At 44.2% G+C, this 19,522-nt stretch overlaps 1 protein-coding gene across 3 annotated transcripts; it reads right to left on the minus strand.

Annotated features, from left to right (window-relative positions):
* Positions 1–848: 848 nt before the first annotated feature.
* Positions 849–18,210, minus strand: ERLIN2 (ER lipid raft associated 2). 3 transcript variants are annotated; one of them, XM_054566039.1, is made up of 13 exons: positions 17,570–17,829; positions 16,828–16,949; positions 15,279–15,360; positions 14,222–14,268; positions 12,497–12,558; positions 12,218–12,343; positions 8,534–8,607; positions 8,298–8,356; positions 7,666–7,757; positions 6,689–6,778; positions 4,739–4,818; positions 4,099–4,323; positions 849–2,476 (listed from the first exon to the last, which is right to left on the minus strand). In XM_054566039.1, exons 2-12 carry the CDS (start codon positions 16,932–16,934, stop codon positions 4,123–4,125), a joined length of 1,020 nt encoding a protein of 339 aa, XP_054422014.1. In that variant the 5' UTR covers positions 16,935–16,949; positions 17,570–17,829; the 3' UTR covers positions 849–2,476; positions 4,099–4,122. The 3 variants fall into 3 exon arrangements, with proteins under 3 accessions (XP_054422014.1, XP_054422012.1, XP_054422013.1); XM_054566037.1 differs by lacking the exon at positions 17,570–17,829 and adding an exon at positions 18,146–18,210 and having other exon boundaries at positions 849–4,323; XM_054566038.1 differs by lacking the exon at positions 17,570–17,829 and adding an exon at positions 17,901–18,053 and having other exon boundaries at positions 849–4,323.
* Between the last annotated feature and the right edge of the window lie 1,312 nt (positions 18,211–19,522).

Consider the following 19,522-nt stretch of genomic DNA (forward strand, 5'->3'; position numbering starts at 1 on the left):
GTCTATTCATTTTAATGTATTTTTAGGGTGATCTTGTACTCAACTCACAGGGATATTTTATTTCTTTTTTCACCTAGTCTAATATTAGGTATTGCTAAATTTCGCTTTGATAAAAAAGTAAATACAAAGACTCATTTAGCAAGACTGAAAATAAAGCTAAGACATGAGTACATACCTTTGGTGTTGTCCAACAATTCCTCTATCAACTCAAGGCAATTAATCCAGAATATCATTCATTTATAGAGTGATTAATATAACAAGAATCATTTCTCAGTTACAAAGGGGGTCTTTAATCCCTCATGGCTCTTTGAAACTAGAATTAGTTTGATCACTTGCTTATGTAAAACTAGAAATAAAAAGGAAGGGAAATACAAACACAAAATGATTGGCTATTACCTCTTCCATAGGAAAGCAATAGAAACAGCAGCTAATTCCCTACTGAATAGAATTAAAGGAGTAGTGGTTAAGTTCATAGACACAGAGTAGCCACTAGCCAAGATACAGACTGTCCCCCACTGATGATTTTTTGACTTTATGATGGTTATAATGTCAAATTTTATTATAAAATGTTTTGTGTTAGATGATTTTGCCCAACTGTAGGCTAATGTAAGTGTTCTGCGTATGTTTAAAGTAAGCTATGCTAAGCCATAATGATCAATAGGTTTGATTTATTAAATATATTTTCAACTTAATATTTTAATTAAAAAAAAATTTTAAAATCCTCACCTGAGGATACATTTATTGATTTAGAGAGAAAAGGCAGGGGAGAGGGTGGGGACGTGGGGAGAGGGGGCGGGGGGGAGAGGGGGGGGGGAGAGAGAGAGAGAGAGAGAGAGAGACATCAATCGGTTGCCTCCTGCACGTGTCCCGACCAGGTACCTGTAACCTAGGTATATACCCTGACAGGGAATTGAACCTGCAATCTTTTGGTGCACAGGACAATGCTCCAACCAACCAAGCCACACTGGTCAGGGCAACTTAATGATATTTTCAACTTATAATGGGTTTATTGGGACAAAACCCCATCATAAGTTGAGGAGCATCTGTACATTTGATCCTCAAACGCAAATAGGTAAGTCAGTAAATATGATGATCTTACTTCCACTACTCTCTATAAATGATAAACTTAGCAGTGTTGATAGACCCATAGAAATTGCAACAGAGCATTTATAAAACATCTTTTTTTGGATCAATACACAGTAAGTCCCCAGCATTGTCAACAGGTTCTGTGACTTTAAGTAAAATGATGTATAATGATTTTATGACAGGCTAATTGATATAAACAAAAGTTGAGTTCCTATGGTATCTTATCAATGTTGTAACAAAATCCTGTTGAATCAAAAGATGTTATTTGAGGACCTGCCTATATTGCTAAAATTCCTTCTTTTGTAGTATTTTTTAACATTTTTATTTATTTATTTATTTATATTGTTCAAATACATTTGTCTCCATTTACCCGCCACCACTTGCTCCTGAGTATTGCTAAAATTCTTTCAGTGATTTCTTTTCTCCCTCAACTTAATATGATTATAGATTTCTCCAAATTTATCTTATTTTAGTTATATAAAAATTAACAAACTTTGGCTTCCTTGTAAACATTCTGTCCTTATATAAAAAAGTGATTAGAAACAATACTGAATATGAATCACTTCTGCAAAGTTTAATGAGTGAGAAACATTCAACCAAGGTGACTTTTCCTTGGAAAATTCTACAAAAACTGAATTTTATAAACAGTTACTTATTTTGATAGAAGTTCCATTTATAAATAGCAGCCATGACTTTACTGCCTACAAAACTGCAGGCTGTCACATTTTATGTGTTTAGGATTCAAATGTTAAGATCAGATTTTCTAGTAAGTGCTAAAGAAAGTCACACAGACAGATTGGTTAGTTGTCCCATGCTAAGGAAAGAGGTGACTTCCATGATCTTACTATTGAGGCATGTACAGACAACCACTGGATTCAAACTAGTGAGAACTATAACATTTATATTTCTTGTTTAAGGAAGAAGCGACGTTAACATCAAGGGGAGTAGAGGCTGCAGGACTTCACTGAGGCTCTCCTGTGGTCAAAGAGCATCTAACGTAAGGGACAAGCTACCACAGGATGTTAGTGTTAGGAGACTTTTCACATAAGAACCTGAGCAAACATGCTATTCCAACAGACTGAGATACCCTTGCTACTTATTCAATTGTAGTGAAGTAGTGTATTCTGAGGCCTAGGTAGCAATTCTCAGAGTACAGGGAACAGACAAATATGTAAATTAGGGATGGGGGACCTGACATGTTGCTTCTAACAGGTGATTAATGGCACTGGAGTGGGAGGAGGGTGAGAATATGTTAATAATGGATACTCTATGTTGGTCTTGGGAGACTGGCTGCCTTCTGCGAGGACTTCAGAGCATGCTGAAATTCATCACTCCCAGGAACATTTGGCTGCCTGCACAAAATGTGATCAGGAACCGTGGTTTGAAGATTCTAGACCCAAAAGTCAGAAAAGAGAAGGGCAACATCTGAATTAAGAGGAGGTAACATTTTGTTTCTTCCTGGGCAGGCAGAAAGCTCCCCAAACTTGCTACTTAGGGGTAAGCTGGCCTTGAGTTCTGGAGCCATTTGATAAACTAGAAGTCTGAGCAGGGGACCAAAGAGTAAGCGGGGACCTGTGCCACAAAGGAGCATTCACAGACTCGTTGAGCCACTGGGTGTAGAGAGGGGTTTTCTGGGGGGAGGGGAAGAATCTAACAAATCCTGAACCAGAGCTCATCATGGAGAACACCAACATGCTTGCATGTTAACTCCAGATAGCTGTCCTCCACTTAACAATATGGTGCTCAACTCAAGGCCTATGCAGGCTGTCCCTACCCCCAACTCCAATTCCAGGATATAAGAACATCTTTCTTTCATGTTTGCTCTCCCCCTTCCCAAATCTCCCAGGTGACTGAAACTTTTCCTAATTAGCAATGAGAAAGAAAACATCGGCACAGATTTTGATGCAGCGGCTTCAACCCAGGGACTTGGGCAGGAACTTGGACTTGCACCCACACAGCTGTCTCTGGAGACTGAATATTCAGTCTGATGTCTGTGTGGCAGCCTGAAGCCCTGGGTTTAAAAATGGGTCTATCACGACACCAAACTCCCAGCACAAGCCATATACCTTAAGGTTAGGAATGCTTTTGGATGAGCCTCCCTTCTCTTCCAGAGAATCTTCACTGTAGAATTGCCACAACAATAAAAAGACACTTGACATCAAGGAACATACAGAGTTTGCCAAGCAGGTACCTTAGTTGCTAACAGACATAATGATCCCACTTTAGCAGCTATTAAGACACTTGAGTTGCTTGTTCCTGTCTTCTTGATGCTGACTGGAACCAACAAAGAGATTGAGAGGGGAAAAAATATCCCCAAATCACAGACTAGGTGAAAAGTTTTAAAAAGAACTGTGTGGCAATGAGCAGACCTTGGCTCTGGCAATGCAGTCAGAAACACCACTTTAAGCCCGAGGGCAACGAGGGTAGCATGTATAGAAAAGCTTGCAAAATCTAGCACCCGTTCTTCCTTATGAGGGCTCAGTAAGTGCACCTCTGAATAACTCATGCCTGCACTGACAAAAATGCCAGGAAAGCCAAACATGCTGCAGTTGTTCCCCCTGGCTCTCCTGGCAAACGTACAAGCACGTATTTGCTCAGTTGTGAGCCTCACCCACAGGCATCTCCTACCTCGAAGGCAGGGACGAAGACTCTGGATGGTGTTTTCCCAAATAAGGGGAATCAAACCATCTACAAGCAACACCCTCTATTTCTCCCACTCCTTAATGGTAGCATTCTTAATTAAGTCAGCTTCAAAGGATTAAAATTAATACCGGGAGGTCATAGGTCAAACTCATGGTTTACAAATCTTAACAGAAGTCAAATAGCCTACATACCTGAATAAAACCCCAAAATTATCAATCCCTGCCCTCCCTTCCCAGGGGAATAGATTTAAGTCCGTTTCCTCTTTTTTTCCACCATAGTACGTGGAAGACAGTCAAAGAAGGTAGTGTAAGAGGGAGGAACATCCTAGTTCATCATTAAAAAATAAAGATCTCTTTCTTTAAGTGTCACCTGAGGTTGTATAAAAATTCTGTTTCAATTATCCTCGGTGTCTGCCTCCAAGGGTTCATCTTCTAAACCAAAACTCAGCTTGTCAGCTAGCCCCTCAAACTGCTTGCCCAGACTGCCTGCAGAGTCCACGAACATGTTAGGGATGTCTTTGCCAAAGTAAATCTTGCTGTTGGAAGCAATGGCCTTGTACTTCATCAGCTGCAGATATTCAGGGGTCAGCTTTAGCTGAAAAAAAGGAAAAAGTAAAGAAGACTTAGGTGGAGCCAGATTAGGGAAAATTATGGGTGGCACCCCTTCACTGGACACAGGGAGAGGGTCTCTGTCAAAGATACACGCTCTCTCTACTTCTCGTCTCACTGTTACATTAGTAACAGGGTGACCGCTTCTCTAAGAGAAAGTAATCTTGGATTTTCAAGACCAGAGCTGCAAGAGTTGTAGGAGTTTCCATGTTTGACACAAACACTATACTTCCATCGAGGCACTACCAAGGAAAAGGGAAGTGCCTGTCCCGCACAGCGCAGAAGTCACTTCTGGCCACGAGGGGCTTTGGGTGGTGGTCTTCCAACACCAGGAACTCTCAACCAGTATTGGCCTAAACCCAAACATATGTCCTCTTTAACAGGTGGCACTGGGCGTTTACCTTATTTGCTTCAGCGATTTTCATAGCAGTGTAACACTCAGCGTCAGCCTTTGCCTTCTCCCGGGCCAGGAACGCAGCGTCTGAGGGGAAGAACGCAGTGAACTGCAGTGCAGAGGCTACCAGAAGCCTGGGGCTGGCCCCTGCCACTTTCCCTGATTGCCTCTGAACTTGGGGAGGTTGCTTTTTCCCCTGTGCTTTGGTTTCCTCACCTGTGAAATAGGGGAACATGTGCTTTGACTGCATCTCCCTGTGGTGGGGACTAGTCATGAGGAAGTCCATTGCTGTGCCCAACATCTTTTTTATTTTTTTTGCTGAATGAAGTTCTATTTATTTTCCCTTGGAATAGCCTATCTCTTTGGAGGGGAAGGGCTGACTTTCAGGCTGAATGCTACCAGGAGTACTATCGCCTGCATGAACGTTTTTAATCTATACCTGCATATAACTTTAAAACATATTTAAGCTATCTTTCACAATGTTTATAAACAGAGAAGTGGTTTGGTTAAATGACCATCTTATTTGACAACATTATCAGGACAGGCACTGCCGCCTGGAGCACTTCCTGTTTCTGCACTCTTACTCCTTCTGTAGCTCCGTGCCTGTGGAGGGGCCCTGCCTCAACCTCCAGTCTGAGCTTTCCTCTCGCCCCTCTTGTGCTACATCCAGCAAAAGCAAGAGATGCCCAAAGAAGGCTCTGAATACAGCCAGAGGCAGATCCACCCTAACGCCGAATATTGTAAGCATAAAATAGTTCAGTCCCTCTCCAACATCATTTTCCTTTTCTTTCCATCAATCATTTCAAGAAAGTCCTAATTAACAGCTGTTAAGCTGGCACACTCTAATAAGAGTTACAAGCCCTCATCCAGACTAACACTTGCTAGAATTAAGACCTGTTTCAACTTCTACTATGCAAGCAATATACTTTCTCAATCTGCTGAGACTAGCTTTCCATTGAGTTGATGCAAAATTTTTGATATTTACTTCCTTGCCTTGGGAATGAGGTCAATCTCACATGAATAGTATCTGCAGCAAAAGGCCTGGGAAGAAAGGTCAGTCTGTGGGTGGGTTTTTACTGTGCACCCTCAGCATGAACCTGAGTGGAAGGAGCCCGCAGTCTGGCTGGAGTTCCGGCTACATGAGGCTCACTTAACTGGCCTTAGCACCTGATGACATGTATTTATAAGAAATAAAAGCGTATGGTTTTGCTGAGTTCCCTAATGAGGAGTTGCTGATTTGTAAAATCTTAACTGGCTCCTCAATGAGTCAATCCAAAGCCTGGCAGGCCCCATAAAGTGTATGACTGGGCATAGCACCTTGTAGCCTGAAGCTGAGCCTTGGGGTCCCCTTTTGTCCTAGAATTTGCTTGATACTTATATACCACAGGAAGGAAAAGGCAGGTGGTGGGAATGAGGTAAGGGCTGAGGGGCAGGGAACTGAAGGCAAATGATATTCAGAAAAGCTGGCAAAGGAGCACTTCTCTCCAGCCTGTGCTCTTGGCGCTGAAAGGGTGTCTTCTTCCCAGCCAGCTTATCAACCACAGGTCCCTGACAGCAGACTCAAGAGGCCAAAGCTTTGGTGCTCGCCGACTTCCAAGGAGGGCGTAGGAAAGGAGTGAGGGAGAGAGCTGCTGTTTTGGCCTCGTTTTTTAGTTTACTCCCTACGCCAGACTGTGAGCTCCAAGACAGCAGGACTGTGTGATATCCCTTTTTCTTATGCCTAATATGAGTGCCTAATGACATGCAGCTGACATTTGTTGAAGGAATGCATGCTCTCTCAAGTGGAAAATTAATGCCACATCTGCCCTGAAGTGAAAGCACAGAGAAAAAGTGATGTTCCCAACAAATCAACAGATCTTAGAGCAGAGGTTAAAGAGCAAAGGAAACGATGTTCTCACCCCCTTGCCACAAAGTAGGGTCTGAAGAAAATTCAGGCATGAATTGCACTTCTGCTTACCTTCAATTTCTGAAATCTTCTTCTCAGTCTCCTTTTCCATCACCTTCTGTCCATAGGTGATTTCTGCAACCTGGGCTACTTTTTCCGCCTCTATATGAAGTTGAGAAAAGGCTTAGAGCTCTACTATTTCGAGAGTTTGACTTGGTTTCAGCTTTCACCTGATCACAGACCCTGATGCAGGAATGTGGGTAAGCTCAGACGCAGGTCCCGGAGGACAACCAAGACAGGCACACAAGGGCAGAGATGGAGTGTCCCAGTGGGCACGAGCAATGGCATCGGCACAAGACAGTAACTGGGGAGTTGTGGGCCCAAGGGAGGACAGTTATCACTCTGATGAAATCAGGGAACAAGCCCTAACCTCTCTCTTAAATCACAAAAGTATTTCTCTTAAAGGAATATTTTAAGGAATAAGGTACTCTCTAAAACGTTTTTTCCGGCCTCTTCACTTTAGGTAGTAGTAAGGTTTGTTGCTGATAGTCTAGTGTAGCGGCTAAGGACCCAGGTTGTGCAGCAGAATCCCAGGATCTGAACCAGAGTCCCACCAATTCACTTGCCATAAGACCTTGGGCACATTGTTCAGCCTCTCTGTGCTTCACTCTCTGTGCTCCGGCTCAGTAAAGTGAGGTTAAGGTAAGTACCTCCCCCACCCGCTGGCTGTGAGGAGTAAGAGAATTTACACGTAAGTGCTTAGTTCGGAAAGTACATGGCTCATAGTAAGTGCTCAGTAAGTGTTAGCCACTATCATTATGAATGAACAGTAAGGGTTCCTTTCATTTAAGAGATATGTGGAAACTCAAAACTTACTGCCGCTGGCCACAATCTGACAATGTCAGCTTTGCTTCTGGGAATCTAAGAGCCACTCCTGCAGGTGGCAAGGGTTAGAACATGTGGTCTAACTGTGCCTGAGGTTCCCATGACTCTTCCCACCACTCCCAGTCCTTCTGGTCTGAAAGGGGATCAGAGAACCATATCCAGACCAATGAGGGCCTTCTTCCGCTCTGTCTCAGCTTCTTTTTCCACCACCTTCTGTTTCTGGGCTGCAATAAGCAGCTTTGTCTTCTCGCTTTCCCTGAAGGGGAAAAAAGTATGCAGTTGTGAGGTCGCTATGGAAAGCTTCTGAGGAACTTCACTGTCCCCTGGAGAAGCCAAACTCTCCTGCTGAGAAGAGGCAAACTCTGATTTCTTACTTTCTCCTGGTAGGTGGTTCAATGTCCCGTGTAAAAGCAGATCTGTTGCAGACATGGCTCACCTCCTCCTCCTCCAAAATAACTCAATTGTGGGAAACAGAGCATAATTTACTTTAGTAAAATGCACTTGCCTGCCTACTTATTCATCTTTCTCTCCTATCTTCTTTGGCATGAGCTGTGAAGCAGACAAGGGCCTCTGGCCCCTTTAAAAGCATCACTGCTCAAGAGGGCTTCTCTATGGAGCTCAGTCACAGATATAGAGCCCAGGTGACCGTTGTGGCATGTCTGCTCCATCCCACGGTGCCATGGGCTGGGACAAATACTCCAGATGGAGAATGAAAGCCTGGCACTGCCTCAGGGAACGCTGGGGTGGGATGGGGTGGGTGAGTGTGGTGGTTATAGCTGAGGCAGAGGGTACTCACATCAACTCGTAGTTTCTGCGGATCGCCTCGGGTATATTGGGCTTTGTCACCCGAACAGCCTGGAGAAGGATAAGAATAGCACCTGATAGGAAAGTGAGGGTGGTGAGGCACCTAAGCAGCTCCCCTTGGTCTTTGATCTTCCTGCACAGAAAGGACATCCCTTGAAAAGCAGTGGGGGTGGGGTGCGGGTGGGAATACACCATCATCAGGGGACACTCCATGGTGGCAATGCTTACCTGGATGACAAGCCCAGGGGCCATGGAGGTCAGGTCCTGTTGCAAAGCCAATTTGAGATTTTCATCAATCTGATCTGGAATCAAGAAAGATAGGAATGCCTTGGCTAGCGTGGCTCAGTGGACTGAGTGCCAGCCTGCGAACCAAAGGGTTGCCGGTTTGATTTCTGCCAGGGCACATGCCTGGGTTGTGGGCCAGGTCCCCGGGAAGGGGTGTGCGAGAGGCAACCACACATTGATGTTTCTCTCTCTCTTTCTCCCTCTCTTCTGCTCTGTCTAAAAATAAATAAAATCTTTAAAAAAAAAAAAAAAAAAAAGATAGGAAAAGGGGTTGTCATGCTTTCTAGGCAGGTGGAGGGAAGTATGCAGGTAGAGTTAAAGCTAAAATACCAGCTCAAGAATGCACCTCACAGGCAAAAGACCTTCTCTAGGTGAAGTGTTTATCATAGCTCAGAAATCTAAAGTCCCCCAGCAAGACTTTCAGAGCGACATGCCTCCGCAGCCCCTGTCCACAGGCTAGATGTGAAAGTATCCTTTTCCTGCGGCCTCAAGATATAATCATCTAGGTTGTTGAAAATAGCAGCCTTGCCCAAAAGGAAACTGAGCTTAAAAAAAAAAAAAAAAAAAGAACAAACAACAATTCTAGCACAATTTTTTGAACAGGCCGCAGCCTTTCTCCAGGAAATGGGAGTGAAACAGAAGGCAGGTGCCCAGTTTTCATGAAGAAGGATGATGAAATGGCTATGTTAGGTGTTTTGAAAAGAGCCGCGCACATTAAATCTAGTAATTTTAAATGTCTGTAAAAGAAAAAACAGATTCTGACGTCAACGAAGCCCCAAGGAAGACTATTTTCATTAGGAACTCCATCAAATAACACAAGGGGAAAATAAAAATTTACAGTTCTGGAATGAGCCCAAGTCTTTTGATGTGTTGTTTGCTTTGGTCCCGATTCCTTTGCCTGGAATTCACATGTGAGTCATTTCATAGACAACTGTAGGAAGATCTATGACTGATCCCCCTTCTAGCTGTGGTCCCAGGACGGCAGCACCAGGCTGCCTTTTTTGGCCTCAGATCCTAAGTAAGATCCCAGAAGGGCACCAACAGAAAGACTCCGTGAAATCAGGTTGGGACATCTAAACCCAATCACCTCCCTTATTGTCAGGCTGCAATCTGCTTTCAGGGGCCATTCTTGGTCACATGTGCCCAAACAGAAGCCTCTGAGAAATAGAAAATCTATCTCCTGCCTTTTATAGATGCCCAAACTGAGATCCACAGAAGTTGAGACATGTTCAAGCTAGTTAGTAGACAAAATGATGAACTTGTTTAATTACTACGTTTTGATTTTTAGGGTTTACAACAGTACCTTTTCAACAGTCATATTAGTGAGCAAGGGATTTTAATGTTTCCATGTATTGGATATGCTCTCACAGGCCTCCTAGCACTGAGGGAGAAAGGCCCATAAAAGTAGGACCTTGTACCTGACACTGGTCTAACAATTTCACAGCTAGAGATAAGTATTGCATTTCATAGCTTCTATTTTAAATAGGATACGTACCAAACTTTAAGTGAGGTGGCCTATACCCTCCATAAGTTATTAATAACAGCCATTTATCAGACCAAATTATATCTGAGTCAAAGTAGAAACCTGTGGCTGTGGGCTAGTAACTTTCTAGGAAAATCTGAAAGAAATGTTTTTTGTTTTTGAAAGAAATATTTTGAAAGGTGGTTTACCAAAGTAATACTGGTAATAAGTTGTTTATGTTACAGTTATGCTAATGAAGGCAGGCTAAGATATATTATTAAGTATATACAAAGATGTTCTTAAGGTAAACTTTTGAACAAGTACTAGATTTTATATATATATATATATAAAATTATATATATATAATTTTAATTCTCACCCGAGCATATGCTTTTTTTTCCATTGGTTTAAAAATCTATTTTGTTTATTTTTATAGAGAGGTGAAGGGAGGGAGAAAGAGAGAGAAACATTGATATACCCTATGAATGGGGACTGAACCTGCAACCTAGGCATGTCCCCTGACCAGGAATTGAACCTGCAGCCTTCTGGTGTATGGGATGATGCTTCAACCAAGTGAGCGAGCTGGCCAGGGCTAGATAGTATTTTTATAAAATGGGCAAAGAGGATGCATCAGAGTAAGCAGTGATGAGAATTATGCAGTCATGTTGAAAGTCAGGGCTAGGAATCCTGAGAGGAGGGAACTACAATAGAAAAAAACCTTTGATGGTTAAGGAAAAGGATTAGAGACTCTAGTTTCTCCTTTATGGATGCAAATATATTCTTAGCAAAACAATGCTGCTGGCAAGACTGAGCTTTAAAAAGAAAAAAATTTCAAAGCAAATTTAATTCCCAGCTCCTTTGTACACGAAGTTATACTTCACTAAGCCACCATGTTGATCTCTGAGACAGTGAGAAGTTTTTTAATGTAAAACAATTTCACATTTTAATTTCCTCTTCATGGAAATTAGAGATCTTTTGTCTTTTGTTGTTTCAAATGCTCTGAAATGTTCAATTAATGGTATGAGTTGGTAAACAATGGCTAGAGAGAAAACTAATGGTATTTTATAAAAATCTGTTTGATTAAAAAAATAGCAAATTTACCAAATTTTTCCTGAAAGCACACTGAATTCAAACCCAATAAAAGAATCTAAACCCTATAGAATGAATTTAGATTCATTTTCTGCTGCAGAAAATTAAAAGTGATTCTGATGGTTTTCCAAATCTGAAACACAGTGCAGAGGGCCGACTGCTTAATCAAGGTCATTGGCACCGCCAATGAGTCCTCCTTCTGTCTCCTCTAAAACGTGTTCTCACTCAGGTCCTTTTTATGGAGATTCCTGGGAATAATCACTGTCCAGTCCTACTATCAAGAATACCTATTCTTGGGTGCAATGGGTTGAAAAATCTATTGACTTTTAGTACTGGCTACTAGAAAGCTTCTATCAGCAAGTTTATAATAGAACATTTTACCACAAAAGAGCTGTAACAATTACTGAAATGTTTCCTTCCTTTGTTGCTGCTTCTTCCTATTCATCTCTATAGGTATAGAGTAAACAAATAAACAAACAAATAAAAAACACACAAAATCCCCCAGAAAGGTTCTAGGAACTGTAAGTGGCTATGGTCCTCGTCCTACTTGTAGCATTAAAGGTGAACCATCCCGCCCTCCAGTCTTTGCTGTGTGCCTTTCATTCAGTGTGACGTGGTGGAAAGCACACAAAGTGAGGGCCAGGAGAGGGAGGTCCTGGCTTCAGCCGTCACGAACTAGCTGTACAACTTTATTTATGTGTAGGTACCCTTACTTTAAAATGAGGATGTTGGGCTGGATAATCTCTAAGGTTCTTCTACAAGTGAGCCTGCCTTTCTTTCAGAGTGATGCCTTAGGGACCGTGGAAACACAGCTCCATGCCAGTCCTGTGGTCCAGGCGGGGGCAAGCCCGGCTGTCGACACAGTTCCTCCTGCGCCCAAAGCTCAACCGCTCTCATGATCTTCCACTGTCACCAGCATTTTCTAGGAGTGCCCTTTGTGACCAGTTCCTGACCACTAGGTCCTTTAACCCCTCCTGTCCAGCAGCACCCACCCTAGCCTGGGGGTAGCTCACAAGTAGTCAGCGGGGGGAAGCAGGGCTGCTGAGGCAGGCTCTGATTAGAAGAGACTTTCTTACCAAAGAGCTCAATGTAGACCTCCTGAAGTGTGTGCACACTGCAGAACTGGTTCAGTTCGTGGTGGATCTTGTTGAAGATGAGGGCCTTGTCGTAGTCAGCGGTATAGTTCTTCACTATATCATACACTGGGAGGGAAGGAGAGGTTTCAGAACAAGAGAAGGTAGGACTTAAAACTTGCCCAGCCAGAGCAGTTCCTTGTCCTGAGGTGCTGTGACAGACGCTGGGGTGGCATGCTGGGGACAGTAAGCTGGTGGTGGGGGTCAAGGGGAAAAACATACCTGCATTTGGGACCAGAAAGTTCACCACTTCAATTCTGTCAAAGTAGATCATCACACCACCACTGTGAGGGGAAGGATGGCAAAGAAGTCACTAAAAAAGCTCTGGAATACAGTGCAGTTTCCTCGGTGATGACCTAACATGTGACTCAGTGGAAAAGGAGAAGTATTCATGAGAGCTCAGAAGGCATGTTGGATTTACAAGTAGGAGAACTTCAGAGCTCACAGCAAGAGCACAATCTCCTGAGAAATCGCACTTCCTAAAAATAATTCCGCAAAGAAAACAGTGAAACTTTTGATACGCCAGTAAGAAAAGAGTAGTTCATATCTTTGAATCTGCAATATTTTACTAAAATGATTGAAGGGAAAAGACTAAAGGAGGTGGAGGAGTTCTCAGAACCTAAAAAGTCAAAGGTCATTGTGGAATTTATGGACGTTTCTCACATCGTCTTCAACATCACTTGAATAAAGCACTTCCCCTTTCCTCCAAAATTTCAAAGATACAGAAAAGTTGAACTAAAACCCATTTACCAACACTGAAATTTAAGTTGTTAAACATTTTACCTTATGGATTAATCTACCTTTTTTTGCTGAAAACTTCAAAATAAGTTACAGTCATGATACTTAACCCCTTAATACTTAGCGACATCAGCTAAGAAAAATGACCTTCTCCTACATAGCCACAAAACCATTCCCAAAGCTAAGAAAATCAGCAATAATTCCTTCACATTACCTAACACCCAGTCACTCAAACTTCCCCAGGAATTCCTATTACGGACTGTGTCCCTCCCAAACCCCTATGTTGAAACTCTAACCCCTCAATGTGACTATGTTTGGAGACAGAGCCCTTAAAGAAGTAATTAAGGTTAAAAGAGGTCATAAGGGTCAGACCCTAACTGATTAGACTCTTAAAAAAAGAGAAAAGATAGGACTCCAGACATTGCTTTCCCCTCTAATGTATAGAGAAAGGGCCATCTGAGGACACTGCAAGACAGCCATCTGCACGCCAGGGAGAGAGGCTTCACCAGAAACCAGCCCTGCTGGCACCTTCACCTTGGACTTGGAGCTTCAATAACTGTGAGAAAATACATTTCTGTTGTTTAAGCCATCCAGTTATGGCAGCCCAAACTGACTAATACAATTTCATCAAGTCTTGTACAAGTGTTATTTTTGGACCACCTTCTAATTAAGGCTCACCATTGCATTTGTTTGTCTTTTAAGTCTCCTTTTCTCTGCAATGCCCCTCCAGCTGTGACTTTGTGCTGAGATCAGACCTGTTGTCCTGTGGGGGGGCCTCAACTGTGGATCTGCCCAAATGTTTCCTGTGGTGTTTACTTTGTTACTCCATCCCACTTTAGACCTTTTTACTTTTCCACGGGACCACTATAGTGAGGTTATCTTTGGATTTCCTGCCCGTAAGCCCTCATCCCCATTAAGCCATTCTCTGTGGTTAGTTATACTAACGTTATCTTCCTCTATCAAGTCATTTATAGGCTAGAAGCCGTTAGAGGATTCTCACTCCTAATGGAAAAAGGCCAAACTTCTTGGGACACTTGGGGCCCTCCCAAACCTAACTTCGTCATTTTTCTCCACTGCTCCCCACTGCCTGCTGCAGTCAGAACACAGGGAGCCAGTGGCCAGGTACAACCACGAGGTGCCTCCCATGTCACCGTTTCTGACTACGGCCAGCCCAGAAGCCCTTCCCTCAGATGGGCTCAGGCACCTTACCTAGTCCCACAAGGTACATTCTTCACCTCATCCGTCTGCAGTGTGGTCTGGCAATAGAGGAGGCATAAAATGCTGTTAGATGGGCAGTGACAAATAAAGTAACCTATTTTTGGCATTCTAAATGGCCTTGTCCTTGAACACCTAACGTGGTTGAGCTTTTTCTTTGTTAAACATGAATACCCCTCCATATTCTCCTGACTTACAGGGTGTAAGACTAACCAAACAAAGGTACTTAGCCAGCTTCCACTGTGAGTGAACCATGATCTGAACGAGCTGGGTAATAATGGTTTAGTGAAAAAGACCCTGGATGAGGAATCCCAAGACCTGTGTTTATTTCTGCCTCTTCCATTTACTGGTCTTGAAACAGATTCTTTACTTCAACCTGTCTGAGTCCAGAGGGCTGCTCGGCCCATTCTCAGGGTCACTGTGCGATCCAGACGAGATAATGTGCACGAGTGCACTCAGACAACCATAAAGCAGAGCACGTGGCAGAAGCAGCTTACAAGGAAAGTGCTGATGAAGTAGCCTAGGATACTGAACATACTTCAAAGACAGCTAGTCTAATTTAGCTAGGCTTTAGATCTGTCATAAGTGATTCTACTCCTATTTTAGATGTCATTTCCCTTCAACACGTTCAACTTCCCTTGTCCTTCCCAAAAATGATGTTCACATCTCTGAAATTCAACTAAGAACCAGCAAAATTATCATATTTTATTTCCATCTGTCTTGGTAGCCTGTGATTTAAAGCTCAGACACATATACCCTACTTTTCCTTCTTTACATTGAAAACAGATTCTTCTCTGGCTCTGTCCTGAAGTGAAGAAATACCTCCCAGGTGGGGCTGATAGGCCTAGGCAAGGACCCCATTCAACATTTAGACTATTTCAACTATTGAGACTCCAGAGTTAATGAAGCCCCATTCTTTATATATAAAACTTATTCTTAAATGATTCCTTGAAGAGACATTATACTCATCCAATGGCTAAATTCCAAATCATGCCTTCGTCAACACCCCAAACCTGCAGTTGTCCAGCCCCACCACACGAGCCAAGTATACCTGCACAGACTTGTATGATGTGATGAAAGGGAGCATGAGATGGAAGCCAGGGCCACTGGTGGAAGTCAGCAGGGCACCCCCTCTGCAGAGGAGAAGAGAGAGGGGAGTTCAGTTTAGCAAGAGGTACTTCTCACATTGATACTCTTTGGCCAACTTTCCCTTCTGCCCTATAAATGTTTAGTAGAGAGTGACAAGTGCCAGAGCCATGTCCATAGATCCTTTCTTCTTCCCAGCTAGACCTAGTATTCTAGGAAGCCAAGGTTAAAACATAAAACCATTATACATGCTTTTGCAGCGAGGAAAATAGGCACATAGGCTAAGTGGAATAAAGACAGCAGAATCCCCAGCTATACTCAAGAGGAAGTCTGTTTTACCTTGCTATATCCGTTGAACTTGCGGCAATCCATTTGGGCACTTAAATCCAGTAACACAGTTATCAGTGAATGTACTAATGTTCTAGCAGACCGTGCTAGACCATTACCAGAATCTGCTAGACCATGACTAGGAGAAAGTCATTTAACAGTTGGATGCCAGTGACATCAACACCAAAAGAATAATTTTAAGTACACTTTACAAATCATTTTAATGTAGTTTTGGCAGTAGAGTTGTCTTTCTAATCAGGTTGTACATAAATGAAATAAAAAGCCTTTTTTGGGGGACATATAAGCAGAAGGTAGGGAGAAATGATTAAAAGGGTGTGGGAAACCCAGAAATAAGCATCACAAGGCACATAATAAGAAAGTCATAAAAACTTTTTTAAAAAAGATTTTATTTATTTACTTTTAGAGAGAGGGGAAGGGAGGGAGGAAGAGAGGGAGAGAAACATCCATGTGCAAGAGATATATTGACTGGTTGTTTCTCCCACACCCCCAACTAGGGACCTGGCCTGCAACTCAGGCATGTGCCCTGACTGGGAATTGAACCAGTGACTCCTCAGTTCCAAGACTAGCACCCAATTCACTAAGCCACACCAGCCAGGGTGTAAGGGGTCATAAAGACTTAAAGCAAAAAGCTTGGTTATTGAACTTACTAAAAGGAAAGTGACCCAAGACTTTTAAGTGCTCCTTGATTGATATAAATCGACTTACAGGCTCTTTCATTTTTCCTGAAATGTTAATTTTAAAAAGTAGGTTCAAATTTGCAGAGCAGGTTATCTTCTCAAGTTGCTCTCAAGAACTGGTACCCATCAGAGGCAACCTTGTGGCACCAAGATGCACAGAGGGATGTAGGAGAGAACAATGTTTCAGAGATAATCTGCAAGGAGCACTGACCGTCTTTAGGTTTTGTCTCTAAATCTCCATATACATTTATCAATCACCATCCATCAATTAGACTGCTAAATTTTATATTTACATTTATGTGTGTGTGTGTGTGTGTACACATGCACGCACATATTCCCCTCCTCATGGTCACTAACACAAAACCCAACCAAAAAGACTTTCATATTTAATAAAATATAAACGTAGATATTCAGCAGAATCTGCTAGACCGTGACTAGGAGAAAGTCATTTAACAGGAAGTTGCAAACTTCTCCCTTTCTCTGCCTTACCTGTAATATACCCCAATATGTCCCTCTTCTATCTTGTGTACAGCTGAGAAGAGAGATGCACAAAAGAAACTGGCAGCCACAGCCACAACTGCTCCCAACTGAGCCATCAGTGAACCTTTATCCTAGGGAAAAAGATATGGGAAAACGTGTACGGCCCGCTGTGCAGGCGGCAAGCTATGACAGCCAGTGCACCTCACCAAGCGGAGCGCCCTGGAGGTGGCTCCTATCCAGCCCGTTGTAGTTTGAACACGAGGCTAGATCTACAACTCTTTCTATCCTTGCTGTCAGCATTCCCATTCCTTAACTGGGCAATTCTGTTCCCCACCTCGTGGAAGAGGCAGTGGTTCCTGGTACAGCTGTGGCCTAAAGGGGAACCAGTGCCAACTGGGCCGCGTTCAGAACACAGCCTTCTCGAATGCGCGGTCCGCGGAGCCACTCACACTAGTAAAAGGAGAGGCAGCTGCAGTGTGTTGGCCCAAATTACAGAGGAAGTCAAGTGACAGGCAGTTGTGGCTTGTAGTTCTGGTCAAAGCCTCCCGGTCCTAATTGCCTGCCACTTCAAAGGAAACCATTATTTACTCTTTTACTCCTCTGGAGAGACAGAGGCAGCATGCGGCGAGTTCCAAGGTGGGACTCTCCAGCCTTCTGTCCACCTTCCCAGTTACTCCTTTGGCCATAAATGAGAGCGGGCTCTGAACAAGACCGCAGCCACACTTCCTCCCATATTCCTGTTACTTTGTACCTGACAGGTCCCTAGGCCCACGGTTAGAGAAATGGGGTTCCCTATGGTGGGAAGATTCTGGGTCCAACTGCGTTCGGGCACCAGGATGCGAAAGACTTGGCGTCTAGAGACTCATTTCCCGAACACTGAATGATCTGGAAAAACTACGGTAACTGCCACCAAAGTACACAGTAAGGCGTGCCTGGGCCAACCCGCGCAGGGCGTGGATTCTGCCTCCTGGGTCTAGGAGAAGTCCGGCATCAACACCTGCGCGGAGCTTATTTCGCCGAGGCGGCCTCCAGCTACGGATTTGCAGCTGCGTCCTTTCCCTCCGCGGAAACCCCCGTCCCACCTCGCGCCCTTTCCGAGAGAAGGTCGCGCATCCCAAGAGCCCTGAGTAGGAGCTGGGGCTCCAAGAGCCTCTGCTTGGTCTCGCTTGGGAGCTAGTGAGAGAAAGAAATTCAGGAGAGAGGGGTGGCTCTCTCGCTCAGGAGGGAGAAGCAGCAGCTGGCGTGGGAACCGGGAGAGTCGCTTATCAGCGCGGCCGGTAGCGGCAGCTAGGCCCAGTGCACGTACTAAGGGGCGGGGGCCGCGTACCAGGCTGTCCCTCCAGGCGCTCCGTACTCTGTCCGAACCCCCGTGCAACCGCAGAAACGGCCACACCCCTCAGCCCGCCACTTCCTTCCGGGTCCGTCGCTTCGGTGACGACATTAGTTCACGCGAGAAGACCACACCCCATTTACCGCCCTACTTCGTTAGCCCCGCCCCCGCACTACGAAAAGTGAATGTCCGCGCGTGGCCGCCAGGGGGCGTCTGCGACAAGGTCCGGGCGGTCTGGGATGGGGGTCTAGGATTTCAGAGGTGGGGGTGGTGCGGGGCTCCTGGGGATTGACCCCGGAGAGGGCGCGAGTGGTGCTGAGAGTGCCATTTTCCGACCTTTTGACTTTGGAAATTGCTCCGGATTCCCCTCCACATTAGGTCATGACTGCCTCCCCCCCCTCCACCCCCGCCTCGGAGCAGGTACCGACGATTTGCAACAATTATTAGCCTCTGCTCGCCGCTGTTCTGTAGCACCGCTCAACGAAACACATCTTTTAAATGTGCAGATCAGCATCATTACGTCGCTAATCAACAGTCCCTACCTTCAATTGTCCTTTATGCTTTTGTAGGAGCCTTGGCCTTTGAGGTCCCCACGGCATCATAAAGTAGATTAAGGTGGAATTATTATTCCAATTTTAGTGGACAAAATCTAAATTCAGTGTAGTACGAGGGTAACAGTGGATGGAAGCCTTCTTAGCGCTTCCTTAACATCAGGAGCCTAATTAACTGGCATTGTAACTACTGCCACAGATCACAGGCGCTTGTGCACCTTCTTGTCTCCCTGGCTCGACAGGGGCTGCCGGGTACTTAGGTGCTCAGTAAATACAGATTGAACAGTGGGACAGCACCAGCCTCCAGGCTTTGTGTCGCCTGCTCTAAGGGCCTCAGGTTGTGCACAGCCTTCACTGTTCAGCAGCATCATATTGGGGCATTTCTAGTTCAACCGCTGAGTTTATTTTGTTTGCAGAAGAGAAAGTGTCCACTTAACCATAACCTTCAGTAAATGAAAAGCTTTTATACAAGGCAGATGGCAAGCTGGTGGTGTTAGATTTAGGACCCAGGAAAAAGGCAAATGTAGGTTTACCAGGCATGGCTGCTTGGGATATGTTTGGGATTCGCTTGGGATCCCAAACCGGGTTGGCTCTGGGTGAGTTTTTGTTGGGGAATTTCAGCATTACATAATTGTACCCACACAAATGGGCTACATGGTGCTGCCTGGGAGCTCTGTGCCCAACCCCATAAAAGGAGGCTTCTCCTCTCCCCACTTTGTCCCTGCAAATCCTCCCTACCCTTCAACTGGCCAGTCTTCGGACTGATCCTATCTGAACTTGTTCAGTAATGTCACTCAGCCTACGCGCTTAATAAATGTTTACT

The sequence above is a fragment of the Pteronotus mesoamericanus genome, unplaced genomic scaffold (genome assembly GCF_021234165.1).
Source record: "Pteronotus mesoamericanus isolate MK-2021 breed Mesoamerican mustached bat unplaced genomic scaffold, CSHL_Meso_final contig_169, whole genome shotgun sequence".
In the NCBI taxonomy this organism is placed as follows: Eukaryota; Metazoa; Chordata; class Mammalia; order Chiroptera; family Mormoopidae; genus Pteronotus; species Pteronotus mesoamericanus.